This window comes from Ruditapes philippinarum, unplaced genomic scaffold (assembly GCF_026571515.1).
Source record: "Ruditapes philippinarum isolate M1 unplaced genomic scaffold, ASM2657151v2 ctg4175_1_1_1_1, whole genome shotgun sequence".
Lineage (NCBI taxonomy): Eukaryota > Metazoa > Mollusca > Bivalvia > Venerida > Veneridae > Ruditapes > Ruditapes philippinarum.
Genome location: NW_026853197.1, coordinates 288,697 through 307,698, shown reverse-complemented (window position 1 = coordinate 307,698; position 19,002 = coordinate 288,697). Strand labels below are relative to the sequence as shown.

At 33.6% G+C, this 19,002-nt stretch overlaps 1 protein-coding gene and 1 long non-coding RNA gene across 5 annotated transcripts in view; both read left to right on the top strand.

The window, feature by feature from the left end:
• Positions 1-19,002, top strand: part of LOC132736067 (uncharacterized) — a 79,156-nt gene continuing 60,154 nt past the window's right edge. For both annotated transcript variants that reach the window (XM_060723115.1, XM_060723116.1), the window contains exons 1-2: positions 1-116; positions 6,728-6,882. In XM_060723115.1, the coding sequence (XP_060579098.1) occupies positions 26-116; positions 6,728-6,882 (246 nt within the window). In that variant the 5' untranslated portion in view covers positions 1-25. The remainder of the gene's footprint in view (positions 117-6,727; positions 6,883-19,002) is intronic.
• LOC132736054 (uncharacterized) lies at positions 10,256-18,172 on the top strand. Of its 3 annotated transcripts, none has more exons than XR_009626539.1 (4): positions 10,275-10,365; positions 15,241-15,298; positions 15,461-15,619; positions 17,969-18,172. It is a non-coding gene; the product is annotated as an uncharacterized LOC132736054 (long non-coding RNA). The 3 variants fall into 3 exon arrangements; XR_009626538.1 differs by lacking the exon at positions 10,275-10,365 and adding an exon at positions 13,887-13,980; XR_009626537.1 differs by lacking the exon at positions 15,241-15,298 and having other exon boundaries at positions 10,256-10,365.

The following is a 19,002-nucleotide window of genomic DNA, read 5'->3' as shown; positions in this document are numbered from 1 at the left end:
TATTTAAAGTGTTACATAGAACAGAATGATCTTAAATGTTATTGTTGAAAGAATGGATAGAATGGCCGCAATATTTGTAATCGGACTGATTTTGTTTTCAATCCAGGTGGTTTATCGTAAGTTATTATTATTACCATAACTGATGTTGCTTATGTTGTTGTTTTTATAATTATTTACGAATAACTATTATGATAATAATTTTCAAACTATTTTTGTGTTGTTTGAGGAAGTGAAAGTGCTTGTGATGTTTTTGTTAACAGGTTGCTTATTTCATTTTTGCTATTTCTACAATCGAATAATTTTACATCCTTGTTGTCGATGTGTTGTCGATGTTGTTATTAAATAACGTTAATTTAGTTTTGTATAATAAAGAGCGAATCTATTAGCTAGAATTGATTTTAGAGGAACGTTTACAGTACATCATTTAATGCTTGCTTTTTCAAATCAAATGTGCGTCTGAGATACATTAACTTTTCCTGAAATACAAGTGAGTGCTATGCTGATTTCTTTACTGAATGTGAAACTTTTGTCTTCAAGATTGTGATGATCGATATGTGTAATATTTGTAATTGTATATAATCCGCCATATTGGACGAAGTAGAAAATGAGTCGCTTTCTTGAGCGTGACGATAAGGACGCTACAAACGATTTTTCCTACCCTTGCAGACGACACATTAGAATGTTCCCGCTTGTCCGCCATTTTTACGGAACCGCACTGAGGTTCGTCACGACAGTTAACGATTTGATTTTCTTAATTAACCCTCATATTTTGTTTACGCCAAACGTTTTAATGGTATGTTTAAATAGGGATAGTAGACAACATTACTTCTTTAGTTTTAAACTCTGACAGTATGTTAAAGCAGACGACGTTTTTACCCCTATAGTCCAATCGTTGTACATACTTGAAAGTTGAAACCTGTTTACATCTTTAGGCCAAATTTCACTTGAGCTGTCAACATCAAAAGATACGCATCGGTATATTATTATTATTTTGATAACGATAAACGATTCAGCTTTAACAACGAATAACTGTTTGTATTGAAAAGGTCAACAATTTTAACTTATTTTTAACAAATTTTGACACAGATATCATGAAGTGGAAATCGTGAATTCATGTAGTTGAAGTCGTGAATTAACGAAGACGAAATCGTGAATTCGTGAAATTGAAATCTTCAATTTCCAAAGTTGAATTAATGAACCTGAAATCGTGAATCCTTGAAGATGAAATCACGAATTTGTGAAATTGAACTTGTGAATTCATGAAGTTGAAATCGTGAATTCATGAAGTTGAAATCGCGAATTCATGAAGATGAACTCATGAATTAGTGAAGTTTAAATCGTGAATTCATGAAGTTGAAATCGAAGTTGAAATCGTGAATTCATGAAGTTGAAATCGTGAATTCGTGAAGTTGAAATCGTGAATTCCATATGTTGAAAACGGGAATTCACGAAGTTTAAATTGTGAATTCGTGAAGATGAAATCGGGAATTCATGAAGTTGATTTGGCCCTACCGGTCTTTCGTAGGTTGTAGCTGTTGTGTACGTTTGGTCATACGCTCGAGTAAACACATGTATGATGACTGATTCGAATGTAGTCGGTAATTTTAAATTGAAACGGTTTGAGTTTAATGTCCGCCTTTCCATGTTTAGAAATTTTTTCAATGTCATTTCCCCACGAATTTTGTTATTGACATCGACGGGTCTCATTCCGATAGTTCTATGATACGTGTGGTTATCATTGTCAGTGAGCTCTTAAAACCGTTAAAAAGTGCTCGTGTCCTTGAACAAAAAGTGACACATGACTCGGGTGTTTATATTTCAAAAAGGTCCTTTCTGATATTGACGCCTTTGTATCATTTTTTGTCGTAAAGTAATTGACTTCCTCCTTTATCACGGAGATTTGACTTCTCTGGCGTTAAACTCTTGGCCTTAAAATATAATTGTCTGTGTAGAATATAATTTGACAGAAAGACCGAAATTTTAAGTAATTATAGAAACAAGAGGGACAAGATGGCCCTAGATCGCTCACTAATACCACCGAACTCATCTGGGCAATAACGTAGACAAGCATCCTGACCAAGTTGACAGTTTAGTCAAAAATATGACCTCTAGAGTGTTAGAAAGGCTTTTTTTCCATATTTGAACAGTGTTACCTAGTTTTGACCCCACTTGATCCATGTTCGAACTTGACCTAGAAATCATCAAAACAAACTTTCGATCAAAACAGTAGCCATTAGAGTGTTAGGAAGAACTTTTTATTTTTAGCTCCTGTGACCTAGTTTTTCATCCGAGATAACCCTTGTTCGGACTCATCCGAGCAATTACTTAGGCAAGCCTTCTGACTAAGTTTGATGACAATTGAGTAAAAATAAGACCACTAGAGTGTTAACAAGGTGTTTCTATATTTGGGTGTTATGACCTAGATTTTAACCAAAGGTGATCCATATTCACACTTGTCCTAGAAATCATCGAAACAAACTTTCAAGCCAATTTCCAGGATATTTGAATAAAAACAGTAGCCACTAGAGTGTTAACAAGATTTTTCTATTTTAAGCTCCTGTAACCTTGTTTTTCAGCCGAGATTACCCATGTTCGAGCTCATCTGAACAATTACCTAGACAAGCATCCTGATAAAGTTTGATGATGATTGAGGCAAAAATGAGACAGAAAATGTGTTAACGAGCAAATGTGGACGGACGACAGACGACGGACGACGGACATTTAACGATCCTTCATCTCACCCTGAGCAAGCTTAGGTGGCTAAAAAGTTATAAGAAATACTAGACTGTACTTGAAAACTTATTTAAAGGAATTAAATCAGCATACCTTTATCAGTAATCAGCTTAGCAGGTGATCGGTTTGATGTGTCGAATATTGTTTTGAAAGCTTTAGCCCCTTTGGCAATTTTATATTTCAATGACTTCGACCATACTTCGAGAATGCATCTGTATGGTCAGGAGGGTCTATTAGTAGCCCTTGCTCCAGTCGGCGAATTTTCTCATTTCAATTAAATCAGCCATGCATTAATCGTCTTTACCGGCGCTTATCACATGATTTCTTTGTAACCGTCTTCTCACTGGATTATGTAGAATATTTTTGTCTTGATCGAATTTTTTTTTTGCATACCAATATTGAATTTTCTCAAATTTTACCACGTTATACAGTTTTTTGTGATCCAGCAAAGCCCGCAAAATGTTTAGAATCAAATTATATTGTCTTTGAATATTCCTTCCACGGAGCTGACGGAGTGTCAAAAGTAGAAATGGAGTTTAGTCATGGGGTAAAGTTCTTTATTCACTTGCATTTTTCTCTTCCCTTTCTTCCTCATCAGTTTCCCCCTCTTCATCCTCACGTCATTCAGTTTCAAATAAATCTTCAATCGTAGTCTTTTGGTATTTTTCAATACTTTATTTACGGCTGAGTTGAAGTTTTGTTATAACCTTTTTGAAATATATTTATCAATCTGAGCCACAATATGCACTTCATTGTTCCTAAGTGGCAATACAAAATCGTCAATCAGCGGTTAATTATTGTTAAAATCGCATTTTCGTTGGAAGCCTAATGCGCCCCTCTGCAAAGTCTTGAACTTCATCACATTATTCTCCTTCATCGATACTTTTGTTGTACAATCTGTCGAATTTTTCATCATTTGATTTGCTGGATCGTTTCCATAACTGCACATAAGTCCCATTGTCTTCTAAAGAAATATCTTCCTGCTTGCAATCGCTTATTTCTTCATGTTTTCGTTTCTTTTGATCCCTGTGGCACCAGCCCATTTAACATGCCTTTGCAGGTCGAAATCAGTGTCAGATAATGACAACAATAGTCACAAGTACAGTCATGTATGTCATTTATTATCCATTATTTTTTTCCGATTTATTGTCGGAACTATTTTTTTTTATTCTTCTGGCTTCAAGATAGCCTCAATGTGAATTGTTTGAACTCCAACTGCGGAATGATGCACAACTGGAAAAAACGTTCTTGCAGGGTCACGTGACCGATGTTTTCTGAAATTTTCATAATTTTGCCTAATTCATTTTATTCTGTGATTTACTACTGTAAACGGCTTTAAATTCGCCAGCATTGGCAGGTTGAAAAGTAAATATTTTTGTCCGGGATACATTTGCCGAGCCAGTTTCATAACTGACTGTCAACACAGGGATATTTAACACTACCATATAATGACAATTCCTTCTCTGTTTAGGATCCTTTGTACCAAACAAACTCTGATAAATAGAAATCACGGATAAAGATCTATGATGCGATCCTTCGGTAAACAAGTCTGCAATACATTTATCTTTGCCAGATTCAGAGAACAAATCATCCAAAATCAGTAAAATGTTCATTTTTGTATTAAAGTAATCATCTTCTTCCATGCCAGTGGTAATATCCTTTAAAACTCTACCCAAGGTAATACAGAACTTTGTATCAATGTTTATAACGGTTGCCATCGTTTATAGAGCTACACAATCCTTTGAACACGAGGCTGAATTTTAAAACTGTGATTCCGCAATGAATGTTTAACCATTGTTGTCTTTCCACAATTTGAAACATAAACGGATGAACGAATGTGTATCTAAAAAAATGAATAAAATTTGTTTTCATTTTAGAAAAATGTTTTTAAATTCAATACAAATTGTAAGGAAAAATCTGTTGAAACTTTTACTTTTCACCTAGGTTTACAATAAATCAAATAAGAATAAAAAATCAGTGAAAAAAACTACACAAGAACAAGCACATTATGTTTATGTTTAATGTGTCGTAACATTTTATGTCTACTAAACTCTTGGTTACAGAAAGGACATTGTGTAGTAAATATGTTCACTCTCTGGCGAAAAGCTTACACATGATGTGATGTTGTTTATTACTTTTATATATAGGCTCTGTTATTTCAACCAATCAAATGCCTTTTCCTCGTTTGCATATAAGGAATTTATTTTCATTGTTATATAAAAGCGAGATTAATACAATCCTTGAATTCTTCTTGCAATCGTTTCCAAGAAAACAGAAGTTAGAGAGACATGTGCAGAAACATTACAACGAAAACAACCAGCATTGTCCCAAATATTTAAAGCTGTTCACGAGAAAAAATGCCATAGATGAACACATACATAAAGAACATATAGATGACCTAGGGCAAAACGTAATCTGAATAACAAGGAAGGCAGTGGAGCTGCTAAGCTGCAAAAAATGCTGCGTCATTGATAGATTAGTTGAAAATAAGATTGAAAAATTAAGAAGTATCGCTACTAACTACAAGATCATGCTACTCAATTTTCTTAAAACGTAGAAAAAGATTTTCAAGTCATTGATCATTGATCGTATTACATACATGATACCTGACACTGATTTGATACACTTGTCTATTGACAGTTCAGAATGAGACTTTCCTCACACTGGAATTTCTGCCGCGGCGAGAACTAACGGTTGGGACAATATTATCTGCAATAGAACATGCACTGCAGTCCTACAAACAGTTTGTCGTGGACGAAGCGTTTCGCAAAGACATTATACAACAAACGGAAACCATATGTAGACATATTAAGATTATTGCAATCCAAAGGTAGTGTGTTAGAGATAAACAACAATGGTGAGTTATGCTGTGCTAGAGCGAAAGTAACTGCGCAAACCACCAGGCGTAGATATGGTCTACCAAAGACAACTACACCAAGAAGCAGGTTTATCGCTGTATACATGTGGGCTAGAGGAAGTCGTGAAATTCTAAGCTGTTCTCCCCAACTACCAAATACACATCATTTTAACGATATCATTTACGATGGCGTGAAAGGTAGTAAACCCATTTACCTCTACTACAACGACGAACATTTTGATGTGATTACCAAGAGCTATTTCTGCGTAACATGTAAAAAGAGCTATTCAAACAAAGAGCGATATGTGTGCAAAAATCCATGCGTCTGTTATAATCACTCACATTCAGAGGAAGAATACATGTGGCAGTTGTGCAACAAATGTACCAGGTACTTTAAAAACGACACTTGCTTTCAAACGCACCTGAAGAAGAGTGATAATGGAAAAAGTTCATGTGAAAATTACTTCAAGAGCATACAATATTCCCAGATAATTAACATTGAAAAACATAAGAAGGCCCATATCTGCTACGAAGTATATTGCAAAACTTTTAAAGATTTCTTTAGTGAAGACCACTTATGCTTCATGCAACCATTTGTTGCTAATAGCCAATCAACCAAGAAACAAACCAAAAAGCAAAAAAGAATTTTACGAATCTTCCTTTATCATAAATTGGTTTCCGTGAAATCACGATAACTTCTGCCATTTAAACTTAGTGATTTTTAATTTGTTAAATTTATGATTTTAACGTAACAAATTCACGTTTCCACAATTTGAACTTCTTGAATGATTCCAGATCCCAGAAAACACGTTTTAGAATCTTATATACGTGAATTGACGATCATATCAATCTTTTATCTTATCTTATTTTATCTTTAACGAATTAACGTTTATTTTTCGAATTCGTTAGGTGGAAATAGGGATTAGATGTAGTTGAATTCGTGATATAAAATTTAACATAAGTTTTGAAATCAGTTTGTTATGCAAACGATTTCTATGCTGTATGGTACTGATAATAGATCATTCACTGTTGTATTGATCAATAAATATTTAGTTGAAGATGCCTGAAAAAAGCTTTACCGGGAGTAAAGTAAAGGGAATAAATCAACCATGTTAATATTTCATATTTCTATTTCAGCATTTTCAGACCTACCCGGATTTATCGGATGTTACAGAGATAAATTTGGAGAATCTATCAATTATATACCATATAAAGAGACGGAAAGGAATATGAACGTAACAGAATGTATCAAATCCTGCAGATATGGAAGATTTATCTACACTGGGGCAAAGGTAATGAAAAATATCGACAACATATATTTGTGTAAAGTTATACCTTGCAAACTATACGGCATCTAAAAAATTCAAACAGTACATCGTTTACTCATGACCAATTTTATCAGGGTCGTATCCGATGATGGCTCAACAACCAAGCATCTTTTTCACATATTAGTATCAATATTATAAGTAGCACATTTCAAAAGCAAACGAGCATCAACATGTGTGGACATACTAATTAGCATGCTAAATACAAAAATAACAAAAACACAAATGACATGCCGAGCTGCCATAGCATGATCACAACTTGGGGCCCATGACAACTCATATTGTAACCACACCATGCCCTTATAACTCGTCTCATTGACATTATAGGAAGTTTTGTAATGGGATTTCAAATACCATTAGACCATAAAGATGAACATAATAAAAATTGAATAATAAAAAATAATAATAATGAAATCAAGGCAATGCTTGACAATAGAGACTCACAAGGTGGTAAAAATTATTTCACAATAGATCTTATGTGTTAAAACAGACAGGTTGACTAATACCGTTCTATATGTACTTTCAAATAATTGCTGTCAATTAAACATGTTGCCTCTTCGTAAATTAGAAGGTAAGTACTTTTTACGATAAATGTTAAAATGAGCACACTGAAAAATATAATAAAACTCATCGCCTTATGATGAATTATTGGGACAGAGATTGCAATATCTTAAATTATGATCCACATTTATGTAACCTTTTTCAATAGGGAGTTTAGGTTTGCTACATGTAAATCAACACAGCGCCAAGGCTAGATTTCTTGGTAAAAGTTTAGTATAGGGAACTAACCCAAACGAAGACTAAAAAGAGCTCTGTAAGTGATAAACTTACTAGAGTTTAACACATGTCCATGCCACCCCAACACATTTGTCTTTGATTCTACTTTTGACGATATTTTTAAAATAAGGTGACGACGCAGATTATCCAGTATTCACCAAAACCAAGCTGTTGCAATGATTTTTTAACATAAGCTATCCATGGGGAGTGATATACATTTTGACAATTCAATTCAAATATTAGTTTGTACATAATATTACATACTTTATCAAGTTTTGAATTCATGATTTTGTCCAAAAATTTAGGCCTCTACATTTCATGACACACTCAATTTGTAGAATACCAAGCTCCCCAAACACCACAACACTAGGAGTGCAGGTTTTAACATTACTTATGAGTTTAAGATATTTCAAATGAATCTGTTTTACAATATAAATGTTACCTACACTCTACATTTCTTTACCATATAACACAATAGTAGTGACAATGGACTCAAAAAGTTGCAATTTAAATCTATATCAAGACAAAGAGTCCTGGATGTTTTAAGTACAGCAAATATAGCTTTTCTAGCTTGGTCACAAATATATCTATTAGTTTTAATGAACTTTGCATTAAAATTAAACTTTAAATAAACTTTTAAATAACCGTTACTTTCCATGTGGATTTAATACAGTTGAAATATATGGTGTCCTGCTTCGGCCAGTTGAAGGTCTCCTATTGACATGCTATTTTTTTTTCTAAAGTCTTACCCCTCTTTCTGTATTTTCATAGAAAAAGTGGCAATATTTTACATTCTCGCAAGAAATTTTTCGCGCTATACAACGTTGAATTTGTCTCATGCTTATACTTTCTCATACTTAAATCCTGGTGCGAATCAAAATGTAAAAATCTTCGCGATGATTAAAGCAGCACGCCTCCAGATTCATGCTAATTTTCATGAAAATTTTGAAAATGTATTTGAATGTTTAATATAAAGGAAGCGATTTACACATTATCAATGGCACTTACAGCCCACGTAAAGTACCAAACAGTGGTCAAAATATGCATAAATATGCCTTACTGCGTTAGTAACGCAATAGAAATATAGTTGTGAATACTGAAAAATCAGTCCTTAACCGCATATAACTTGTAAAACATGTATTACTTAAAACTTGCATCATTTTACTTTTCCTTAAATCATAGTACACATTTCTGATGTTTGATTTTATTGAAATATTTTGACTCATCTTGAAGCAAGCAGTTTTAACCTTAATTTTCATGAACTGTAACTTATTACCAGTGTTAATATTAACGAGAATGTTTAATTTCCCTAACTTATCCATTAACAATAGCCAGTGCGTTTGACTAGTCTCAGTGCTTGATAGTAAAACAAAAGCCTGAATAATGTAGAATTTTTATCTTCAAAAATTGCCGTAGTTCTGTCAAAATTCACAATTACAATAGCTCTCCCTATTTTGTGAGTAGTCGAGCTAAAACAAGAGATTTAGTCAATTTTAAATCGTAACAGGCGATATTTTAACTGCCTCAAACAGGACACTATAGAAACTGACGGAAAATTGTAGCGACCCAGATAGCGCAACTCATTGGTAAATTCAGTTCATCGAGAAATGAATCAAATAAATTGGATGGCCATTTCCAGGAGTATTGTAACTGTTGATTTTAGCATTGACGAAACATTTACTGTCCCCCCCCCCCACACACACACATAAATCATCGGCCATATACAGCTGATTATTGCGTTAAGCTAAGCATGTGAAAAGGGAAACTTACCAAATTTGGGGTCCAAAACGTTATCCATATATCATTGACGCAAAACATGTTCGGAGATGGTTTCAATGTTGAATGACATAAAAAATCTCTCTGATAAAGGCAGCCATTTTAACAGTGTTTATTATGAATGAAAGTGAATTCTGTCCGATTGAAATAAGTGCACGAAAATTCCGTGCGAATACAATTTGCTTACAAAAGCTAAAAGGCCATGCAAATAGTTTCTATAGTTTTATATTTTCAACGTGAACATACATTTAATTTCAATTAGATCTATTTAAAATTAAATGAGTTTATTAATTTATCTGTTCTTTACACTTAAACGCCGTATAAGTCGGATACAGTTACTCGTTTTTTTGGGGGCGCATTGCGCATGCGCCCCCAATGGAATAACGACAAATTCAGATTTACTATGGTTTGAACACAATTAGTCACCTACCTAAGCTAAGCAAAATAGTTCCAAAACTTCGCAGTAACTCCCAAAATCATAGTTCTCCATCTATTTTAAAATTGACTGGCCAATTATGTACTAAATTTTGCAATCGTCTTTTAAAATTGTATGTATATTTTTGCTTTACGCGATTTTAATATTACTACGCCAGCGGTCAGTCATAGCCAAAGTACTTGCATAAATATAGTACAAATTACATGTTGTCAAAAGTTAACTAAGTGTCATAGAACTCAAAAATTTAGCAAGTAATGGAATACGGATTTCGGATCAGCTAACTTTAAAGCTTATAGGGCCTAATGCTTCATTTATTTATAAGTGTAAATTTAAGAAAAACATTGCATGCGTATGAATACGAACTATTTTCGCCCTAGCAATCGCCATTGTTTACAAGTTCATCCGTGAAAGATTGAGAAGATTTGCTGTTAATATAGAAGTTCCACGTGTTAAAACGAGTTGTAAGTTTTATATTACAAAAACCTTATCTCCCTTTTACCTAACTGTTGAATAACTTTGCTTGTTTTGCATTTATCAGTGGCGAAATCGTCGTCAAATCGTGCGGTATGTCTTAATACCGGATATGAGTCATATCCGCGGATATGACTTTAAAAACCGGATATGACCTATATTTTACAAAGTAATTTTTTTTTTATAAATTTTTCTTGATACGATGTTTTATAATAAAGTGAATTTGCCCGTTTTTCATGTACTGCAAAAACTTCATAATTAAGCTACAAAAAATCGACATGTCTTGCCTTGTCCATCACCTCATTGCAGCCAAAAAAGTATGTCGAGGTAATGGAAGAGGCAAGACATGTCATTTTTTGTAGCTTATGTTGAAGTTGCAGTACATGAAAGACGGACACATGGCATATCAGCACTTAAATAAAACATTCTAGTGTTCCATGGTTTATATGTTTTCTAAGTGTCATACCTCTTTTCCTTATTACAATGAAATTTTACTGGATTGTTATCCATCGCTGGTTTGTTTTAAGCAGAGAATGACCTGTGCATGTGCAAATAGGGTACCGTTTCAGTCGATTTCCCAAAGAGGGTACCGATATGGATATGCACCGTGGGATCGGGGCCATCAACCGGACACTTTTAGAGCATTTTTCCATGCAATTAATTATGCCCCCATTTCGAAGAAAAGGGGGTATATTGCTTTGCACTTGTCGGTCCGTCGGTCCGTAGACCAAATGGTTTCCGAGTGATAACTAAAGAACCCTTAGGCCTAGGAACTTCAAACTTGGTATGGTGATTGGTCATGACCAGTAGATGAACTTTATTGATTTTGGGTCAAGGGGTCAAAGGTCAAGGTCACATTGACCTTGTAAGCAAAAACAGTTTCCGATCAATAACTAAAGAACTTTAAGGCCTAGGAACTTCAAACTTGGTATGGTGATTGGTCATGACCAGCAGATGACCCCTATTGATTTTGGGTTAAGGGTCAAAGGTCAAGGTCACATTGACCTTGTAGGTAAAAACAGTTTCCGATCAATAACGAAAGAACCCTTAGGCCTAGGGACTTCAAACTTGATATGGTGATTGGTCATCATGATCAGTAGATGACCCCTATTGATTTTGGGGTCAAGGGGTCAAAAGGTCAAGGTCACATTGGACCTCTTAGGTAAAAACGGTTTCCGATCAATAACGAAAGAACCCTTAGGCGTAGGAACTTCAAACTTGATATGGTGATTGGTCATGATCAATAGATGACCCCTATTGATTTTGGGGTCAAGGGGTCAAAGGTCAAGGTCACATTGACCTCTTAGGTAAAAACGGTTTCCGATCAATAACGAAAGAACCCTTAGGCGTAGGAACTTCAACTTGGTATGGTGATTGGTCGTGACCAGCAGATGACCCCTATTGAGTTTTGGCTTAAGGGGTGAAAGGTTAAGGTCATGACCAGTAGATACTTGATAACCCTTGTTTGATCACTGGGTCAGAAGTCATGCATAATAACCTTATCACATAACTTATTGGCTGCTGATCGGGGGCATACATGTTTTACAAACATATCTTGTTAATTTTAAAGCTAGATATACACTAGGGGATTAGCATCGAAAAAACCCTGACATTTGCTTAGTTCCGGATAACATCTAAACGCTACCAGTACATTTTTTTTTTGAAAATGCGTTTTGACTCAAATTGATACTACATAACTGACAGGTATTCATGCCACATGGTTAATTTTGAATTTTATCCAGGAAGACATGAGAATTATGCATTAATATTCATACACATTTAAAGTTTAAACCATGCCAGGGTCTTTCAAATTTGAAAGAACCCTGACCATTGGCATAATATATTTATTTTCCTATTGGATTGAAAAAATGAGTACATGTACATAAATAATGTTCAGAAGTATAAAATGAACTTAAGGTACAAATATTGCTCTGTCAGATGTAGTTATACTTGGTTTTTATCACATATCACTTATCAATATGAAATCATCCATTTTATATATGCCAATTTTTGATGGGAATTTTGACAGTAATTTTGGACTTTAAAAATAAAACATTTGAAAATTTGCTGTCTTTTTTATTGGGAACATAAATAGTTTTATAAGGGTAAAATGCTGGCTTATTACAAATAGAATAGATAATAGTTACAAATACTACAAATAATATATCAGGAATTGAAAAAACGGAAAAACAACAACAACAATGCTTAAAAAATATAGATTTCCTACATGTTCTGACTCATTTTTCTTTTTTTGAAGACAATTTTTCTTTTTTGAAGACACTGTTTCACTTACTCCTTTCTGGCCAAACATTTGCCAAATATTGCATTGTGACATTTTAAAATATTTTGTGGAACATAATGGAATCGCCAGCACGAGCTTTTAGTAAGTTTTTACAAAATAGAATCAGACAGAATTAAGCGTTGCATTCAACAAATCAACATCAGTTTTGTCCATCAAACACACAGGAATTATTTTGTGCTCTGTCTTTACTAGTGAAACTTGAAAATGGTTTCAAAAGAATTGAATAGAAATTTGATTTATTTATGCTAGAAATTTCACACGTCCTGCAGGACGGCATTTCTGGGAGATTAACTTGTCCGGAGTCATTTTTACTCGTATTTATCATTTATGAGCGGACAAGTGCGATTTGTCGAGCCTTGATTAACTGCAAGTGATTAACCACATTATTACCATAAAACTTATACTAAATGTAATTACATTGTATGAGATAATAAATCATTTGACTTAGTAGTGAAGTAAGTTTTAAGACTGCATAATATTGATATAAAAGTGAATTCAGTTAGTGGTTCCAAACTACAGGTGGAAACTGTTCTATTTTCTATTCAAGTTTATTTTTGATGAAACATAACTTATTTCCCTGACAACAGTTATATATGCTTAACAATGTTGTATTTTTTGATTCTTTCAAAATCTGTTGAAAAATATTCATAAATTCATGAAAAAAGGTTAAAAAAAAGAGAAAGAAATGAGATTTGGGGCATAATTTTTAAGAAGATAAAGATACTTCAATGAAAATGTAAGATAGGTAACAAAAAATCAATCAAATGAAAGACACATTTAAATATCAAGTTGTTCCTGACATGTCAGAACAAAATTAATAAAAACTTTTTTGAAATCTGGTAACCTTGAGCTATGTTCTCTACCGATTGAGCTATTCCGACAATTATTACTCACTTTAACAATTGTTAGTCAATCATATCTGGACATGCAACATTCAACTTAGCCTTATATATGCCTTTAAAAAGGACTGTTTCGACTATAAATACTTGAAATTATAAAGAAATTGCCCTATTATTCTTTACAGTCTATTGTGTGTAGGCTAAATTTAGGAGACACTTGTGAAAATATGCAATGAAAAATGAATATTTACATTGAAAATACAGGAAATGAAAATGAACATTTTACTTTATCAATATTTCTTAATGTTTCGTTGAAGATTGTAATAAATTAAAAGAAATATTGTATATATAAGAAAAGGTTTTATTTCAGGTGTGTGATTAAAGGCTTGTTTGTTAGATTTCAATTTTGGCATAGTTGGTTGTTTGCTGAGAAGCTGTGAAACATAATTATACAGGCCATTAAGGTAAAAACAGGTCATGTGTAACATAGCATTTCCTCGTCAAAATGCTTTTATAAAATTAATTATAAAAACATTTAATAATAATTTCAAAACTTAAAACATCTAATAGTCTAATTTTAATTTGGAAACATACAACATCTTAAGTCTTATCTAAAATTTTAAACGTATAACATCAAGTCTTAACTTAAAAAATAAAGAAGTAAAACTAACTTAAGCAAAATTCAGGTACTAGCTGTAAAAAATATATATGTAAACTATATAATTATTTTGTATTTAAAACTTACAATTAACTATAAAAAGATAAATAAAATAACATCAACACTGAACTTTTGTGTTATAAAATACCATCATTTAACAAAAAAAAAAACTGAATATACACCAGTATCCCACACACACCAACCAACTAAAGGTTTCCGTGTAGGGCGCTCACTACGCCAGCAAGTAGAAACTAGATTAACTGGTCCTTTATCTGAGCAGTACAGCATAGATGGTTTTCGTGTATTGTCTTCCAATTTGGGTCAGGCCTCACATGGGATAGCAATTTATTACAAGGAAAATATTAATGTCTGTCATTTTACTTGTTTTACTCATTCTGACATTGAATGTGCTTTACTGTGTTTACAAGACATAGTTATTGGATTTGTTTATTGTCCTCCAAGGTGTGCTACTGTTGCAAATTTTTCAGGGTTTCTATTCAATATTTTGGAAATTGTTTCAAAAGAGTTTAAAGTGACTGGAATTTTTAAAAAAGCTTATTTTAATGGGAGATTTCAATTATGATTATACTGAAAACAAACCAGTTGCTAAAATTATACAGGAAGTACTCAGTTCAGTTCAACTCATTGATTCAGTAACTACTGATTATGGCAGCTGTCTTGATCATATTTATTGCCGCTTGCCTATGAATATAGTGCAAAAATTTGGTACACTAGAATCTTACTATTCTGACCATAAACCTTTATACATTTTATGTCATACTTGAATGCAAGTCTTTTGAATAAATTATTTCACACTAAGTGGAGTGATGAATATTGAATTCATATTTAGTTACAATTTCCATAAATTGTGTAAATAACATTTGCTCAATAGTACATATGAATTAACTGTATTGGTCAGTCATTTCTACATAAGTTCTGTTTGGAATGACTCAAAAAATTGCCTCTTCTCACTTTTTTGACATGCTTATTAGTCATAATTTCTTAAGATGTTATTTAACTGTTATTTTAGAATAAAAAGATTAAGGCCTTTACTATCTATTTTCAGTGGTACCAAAAAGATGGTAAATTGGTAGTGTTCAGTTCCGGGCAAACATTTTCTTCAAGTAAGACCATACATTATATATGTTAGAAAGTTAAAAAGGAAATGTTCATGGTTTGAAAATCTTTGTACATTTACAATTTTGACCAAATAGTTTCTCAAAGTATTTATTTGACATTTAAACTGACATAATTAGTGGCATATGTTTCTAACTTTTCTTTTTCAGGAGGTTTTTGTCAGATTGATGAATGTGAAATTAAGAGGACCCATTTTGAGAATGCATCAAGAGAGATAAAGTCTAAAATGTGATACTGTCAATGTGACTAACCTTGAAGTAAACAGATGACACAATGTTTTTTCAATGTCATGGGCATATAATGAAGAGGTACATGATTATTTGTATACACTTTTCCTTAATAAATACTTTCTAAATGTTTGACATGTTTAAAGGCCAACACAGGACTCAAGGCTTATTTAAAATCAGTAAGCTTGGCACTAAGAGCCAAATGTATATTTATTATTTCAATATCATTTCATCATGCAATCTGTTGTTAATGTAGGAACAAAAGTCGATAGCAAAAACATTTTAGCCGTGTCATGACAAAACCAACATAATGGGTTTGCGACCAGCATGGATCCAGACCAGCCTGAGCATCCGCGCAGTCTGATCAGGATCCATACTGTTCGCTATCAGTTTCTCTACTTGTAATAGGGTTTGTAAGCAAACAGCATGGATCCTGATCAGACTGCGCGGATGCGCAAGCTGGTCTGGATCCATGCTGGTTGCAAACCCATTATGTTGGTTTTGTCATGACACGGCTCATTTGTGACATGTAATTCACTTAAATTGTATTTTGAAATTCAAGTTTTCATTCCTTTCACCTCAAGGTATTTGACATTGAAATAGTGACTTCATGTAGTAAGCAGTCAGTAAAATCTAATCATCTCATCTTGACTTAGCTGTATATAGATTATCAGAATCACTCACATTTACAAATTTATATGACTTTGAAAAGTTGTGTTACTAAGCAAATAAATAGATTTAATTGGGGTGTCCATAGTCAAAGTAATGTACCTAAACCACTAACCTTTAAAGATATACAATTATCAATGTTCTATTATATTTAATATGGATTCTTTAATGAGAGAAAGCAATCCAGCTAGCTTTAAAAAAAGGCGGTGGTTCTACTCAGATGCTCGTTTGTGAAATAATGCACAGAGGGGTTGAGCTCTGGCATTGGTCGCGCATTTTTATGCCCCCGCCATGTAATGGCCGGGGCATATAGTGTTACCCTGTTCCGTCATTCCATCCTTCCGTCATTCTGTCATTCCGTCATCATCAGTTTCCGTTCATTATCTTAAGAACGGTTGCACACATTCAATTCAAATTTGACATATGGATATGTCATGAGAAAATACAGGTCAAGTTTGAATTTGGTCATGGTTCGATGATTTTTGGCAGAGTTATGCCCCTTTTACTTTGAAAATAATATGAAATTTCAGTTTCCGTTCCTTATCTCCCCAATGGTACAACTTATTCAACTCAAACTTGACATATGGATATGTCATGAAAAAATACAGTTCAAGTTCGAATTTGGTCATGGTTCGATGATTTTTGGCAGAGTTATGCCCCTTTTACATTGAAAATAATATGAAATTTTCAGTTTCCGTTCATTATCTCCCCAATGGTACAACACATTCAACTCAACTTGACATATGGATATGTCATGAGAAAATACAGGTCAAGTTCGAATTTGGTCATAGTTCAATGATATTTGGCAGAGTTATGCCCCTTTTACTTCGAAAATGATATGAAATTTTCAGTTTCCGTTCATTATCTCCCCTAAGGTACAACACATTCATATGGATATGTCATGAAAAAAATACAGGTCAAGTTTGAATTTGGTCATGGTGCAATGATTTTGGGCAGAGTTATGCCCCTTTCACTTTGAAAGTAATATGAAATTCTCAGTTTCTGTTTATTATCTCCCCAATGGTACAACACATTCAACTCAAATTTTACATATGGTTATGTTTTTGGAATGCCCAGGCCAAGTTCGAATTTGGTCATGGTTCAATGATTTTTGGCAGAGTAATGCCCCTTTGACTTTGAAAATAATATGAAATTGACAGTTTCTGTTCATTATCTACCCAACAGTGTTACGTATTCAACTTAAATTACATATGGATATGTCAAAGGAATGGGCAGGTCAAGTTGGAATTTGGTCATGGTTTGATGATTTTTTGGCAGAGTTATGTCCCTTTCAATTTGAAAATAATATAGATACATCTTAGGAATAAGCAGTTTAAGTTTGAATTTGGTCGAGGTTCAATGATTTTAGACAAACTTATCTTTCCTGAATTTTGGAAAAATTTTGAACTTTCAGTTTTCAGCTCTCATACTTTTAGCCATTATTTTGGCTACAAATATGCAATATGCTATTTTAAAAGGTTAAGACTGAATCATTTCAGTGCCTTGAACATTGTATGAAAATGGTTTGTGTTAACATTGAAAAGTTTTAAGGGCTTTGAACTTAAAATGAAAAAAAAATAATTAATGCACCTGAAATTTTGGCTGCATGCGGGGGCATCCGTGGCATGATGTCACATTTCTAGTTTGGTTTTATACCTTTATAAATCAGAGTAATTCTAACAGAAAAATGCTGAAAAAAAGTTAACATACAAGTATGGAATATCTCGTTCAGCAATAAACTTTTTCAAAACTCTATTTCAGAAAACAGAGATGCTTGTTTGACAGATACAGTAATAGTAGGAGTTATGAGGGAAGATAGATTGCAGTGATAACTATATTGAGGCACCACTTCATCACCAAGAACATGAGATGACTTATCAATGTTTTCAATGTGTTTGAACACCCATTTTAAATAATACAGCTCAGAGTGAATTTTTCAAAATAATTAATTCTGTTTTCAAAGTTTTTAGCACACCTGAGCATATGCTCAGGGTGAGCTATTAGGATCACTCTTCGTCCGTCGTCCGTCGTACGTCGTCCGTCGTACGTTGTCCGTTCACACTTTTCAAACGACATCTCCTCTGAAACCATAAGGCAGATCATAATGAAACTTCACAGGGATGTTCCTTGTGTGAAGCCTTAACAAAGTTGTTCAAAGAATTCCATTCCATGCAGAACTCTGGTTGCCATGGCAACCAAAAGAAAAAACTTTAAACATCTTCTTCTAGAAAACCCATAGAGCTAGAGCTTAGATATTTGGCATGAAACATCTTCTAGTGAGTGTCTACCAAGATTGTTCAAATAAAAGCCCTAGGGTCAAAATTGACGGGGCCCCAGGCGGTCATTGATTTTCCCTATATGCATATAGTAAAAACTTTAAAAATCTTCTTCTAAAAAACCCAAGGAGCTAGAGCTTAGATATTTGGCATGAAACATGTTCTAATGGATGTCTACCAAGACTGTTCAAATGAAAGACCTGGGGTCAAAATTGGCCCCGCCCCTGGGGGTCATTGATTTTCCCTATATGCATATAGTAAAAACTTTAAAAAATTTCTTTTAAAAAACTCAAAAAGCTAGAGCTTAGATATTTAGCATGAAACATCTTCTAATCAGTGTCTACCAAGTTTGTTCAAATAAAAGTCATGGGGTCAAAATTGGCCCCGCCCCAGGGGGTCATTTTTTTACTTATATGCATATAGTAAAAGCTTAAAAAAAATTCTTTTAAAGAACCCAAAGAGCTAGAGCTAAGATATTTAGCATGAAACATCTTTTAATGGGTGTCTACCAAGTTTGTT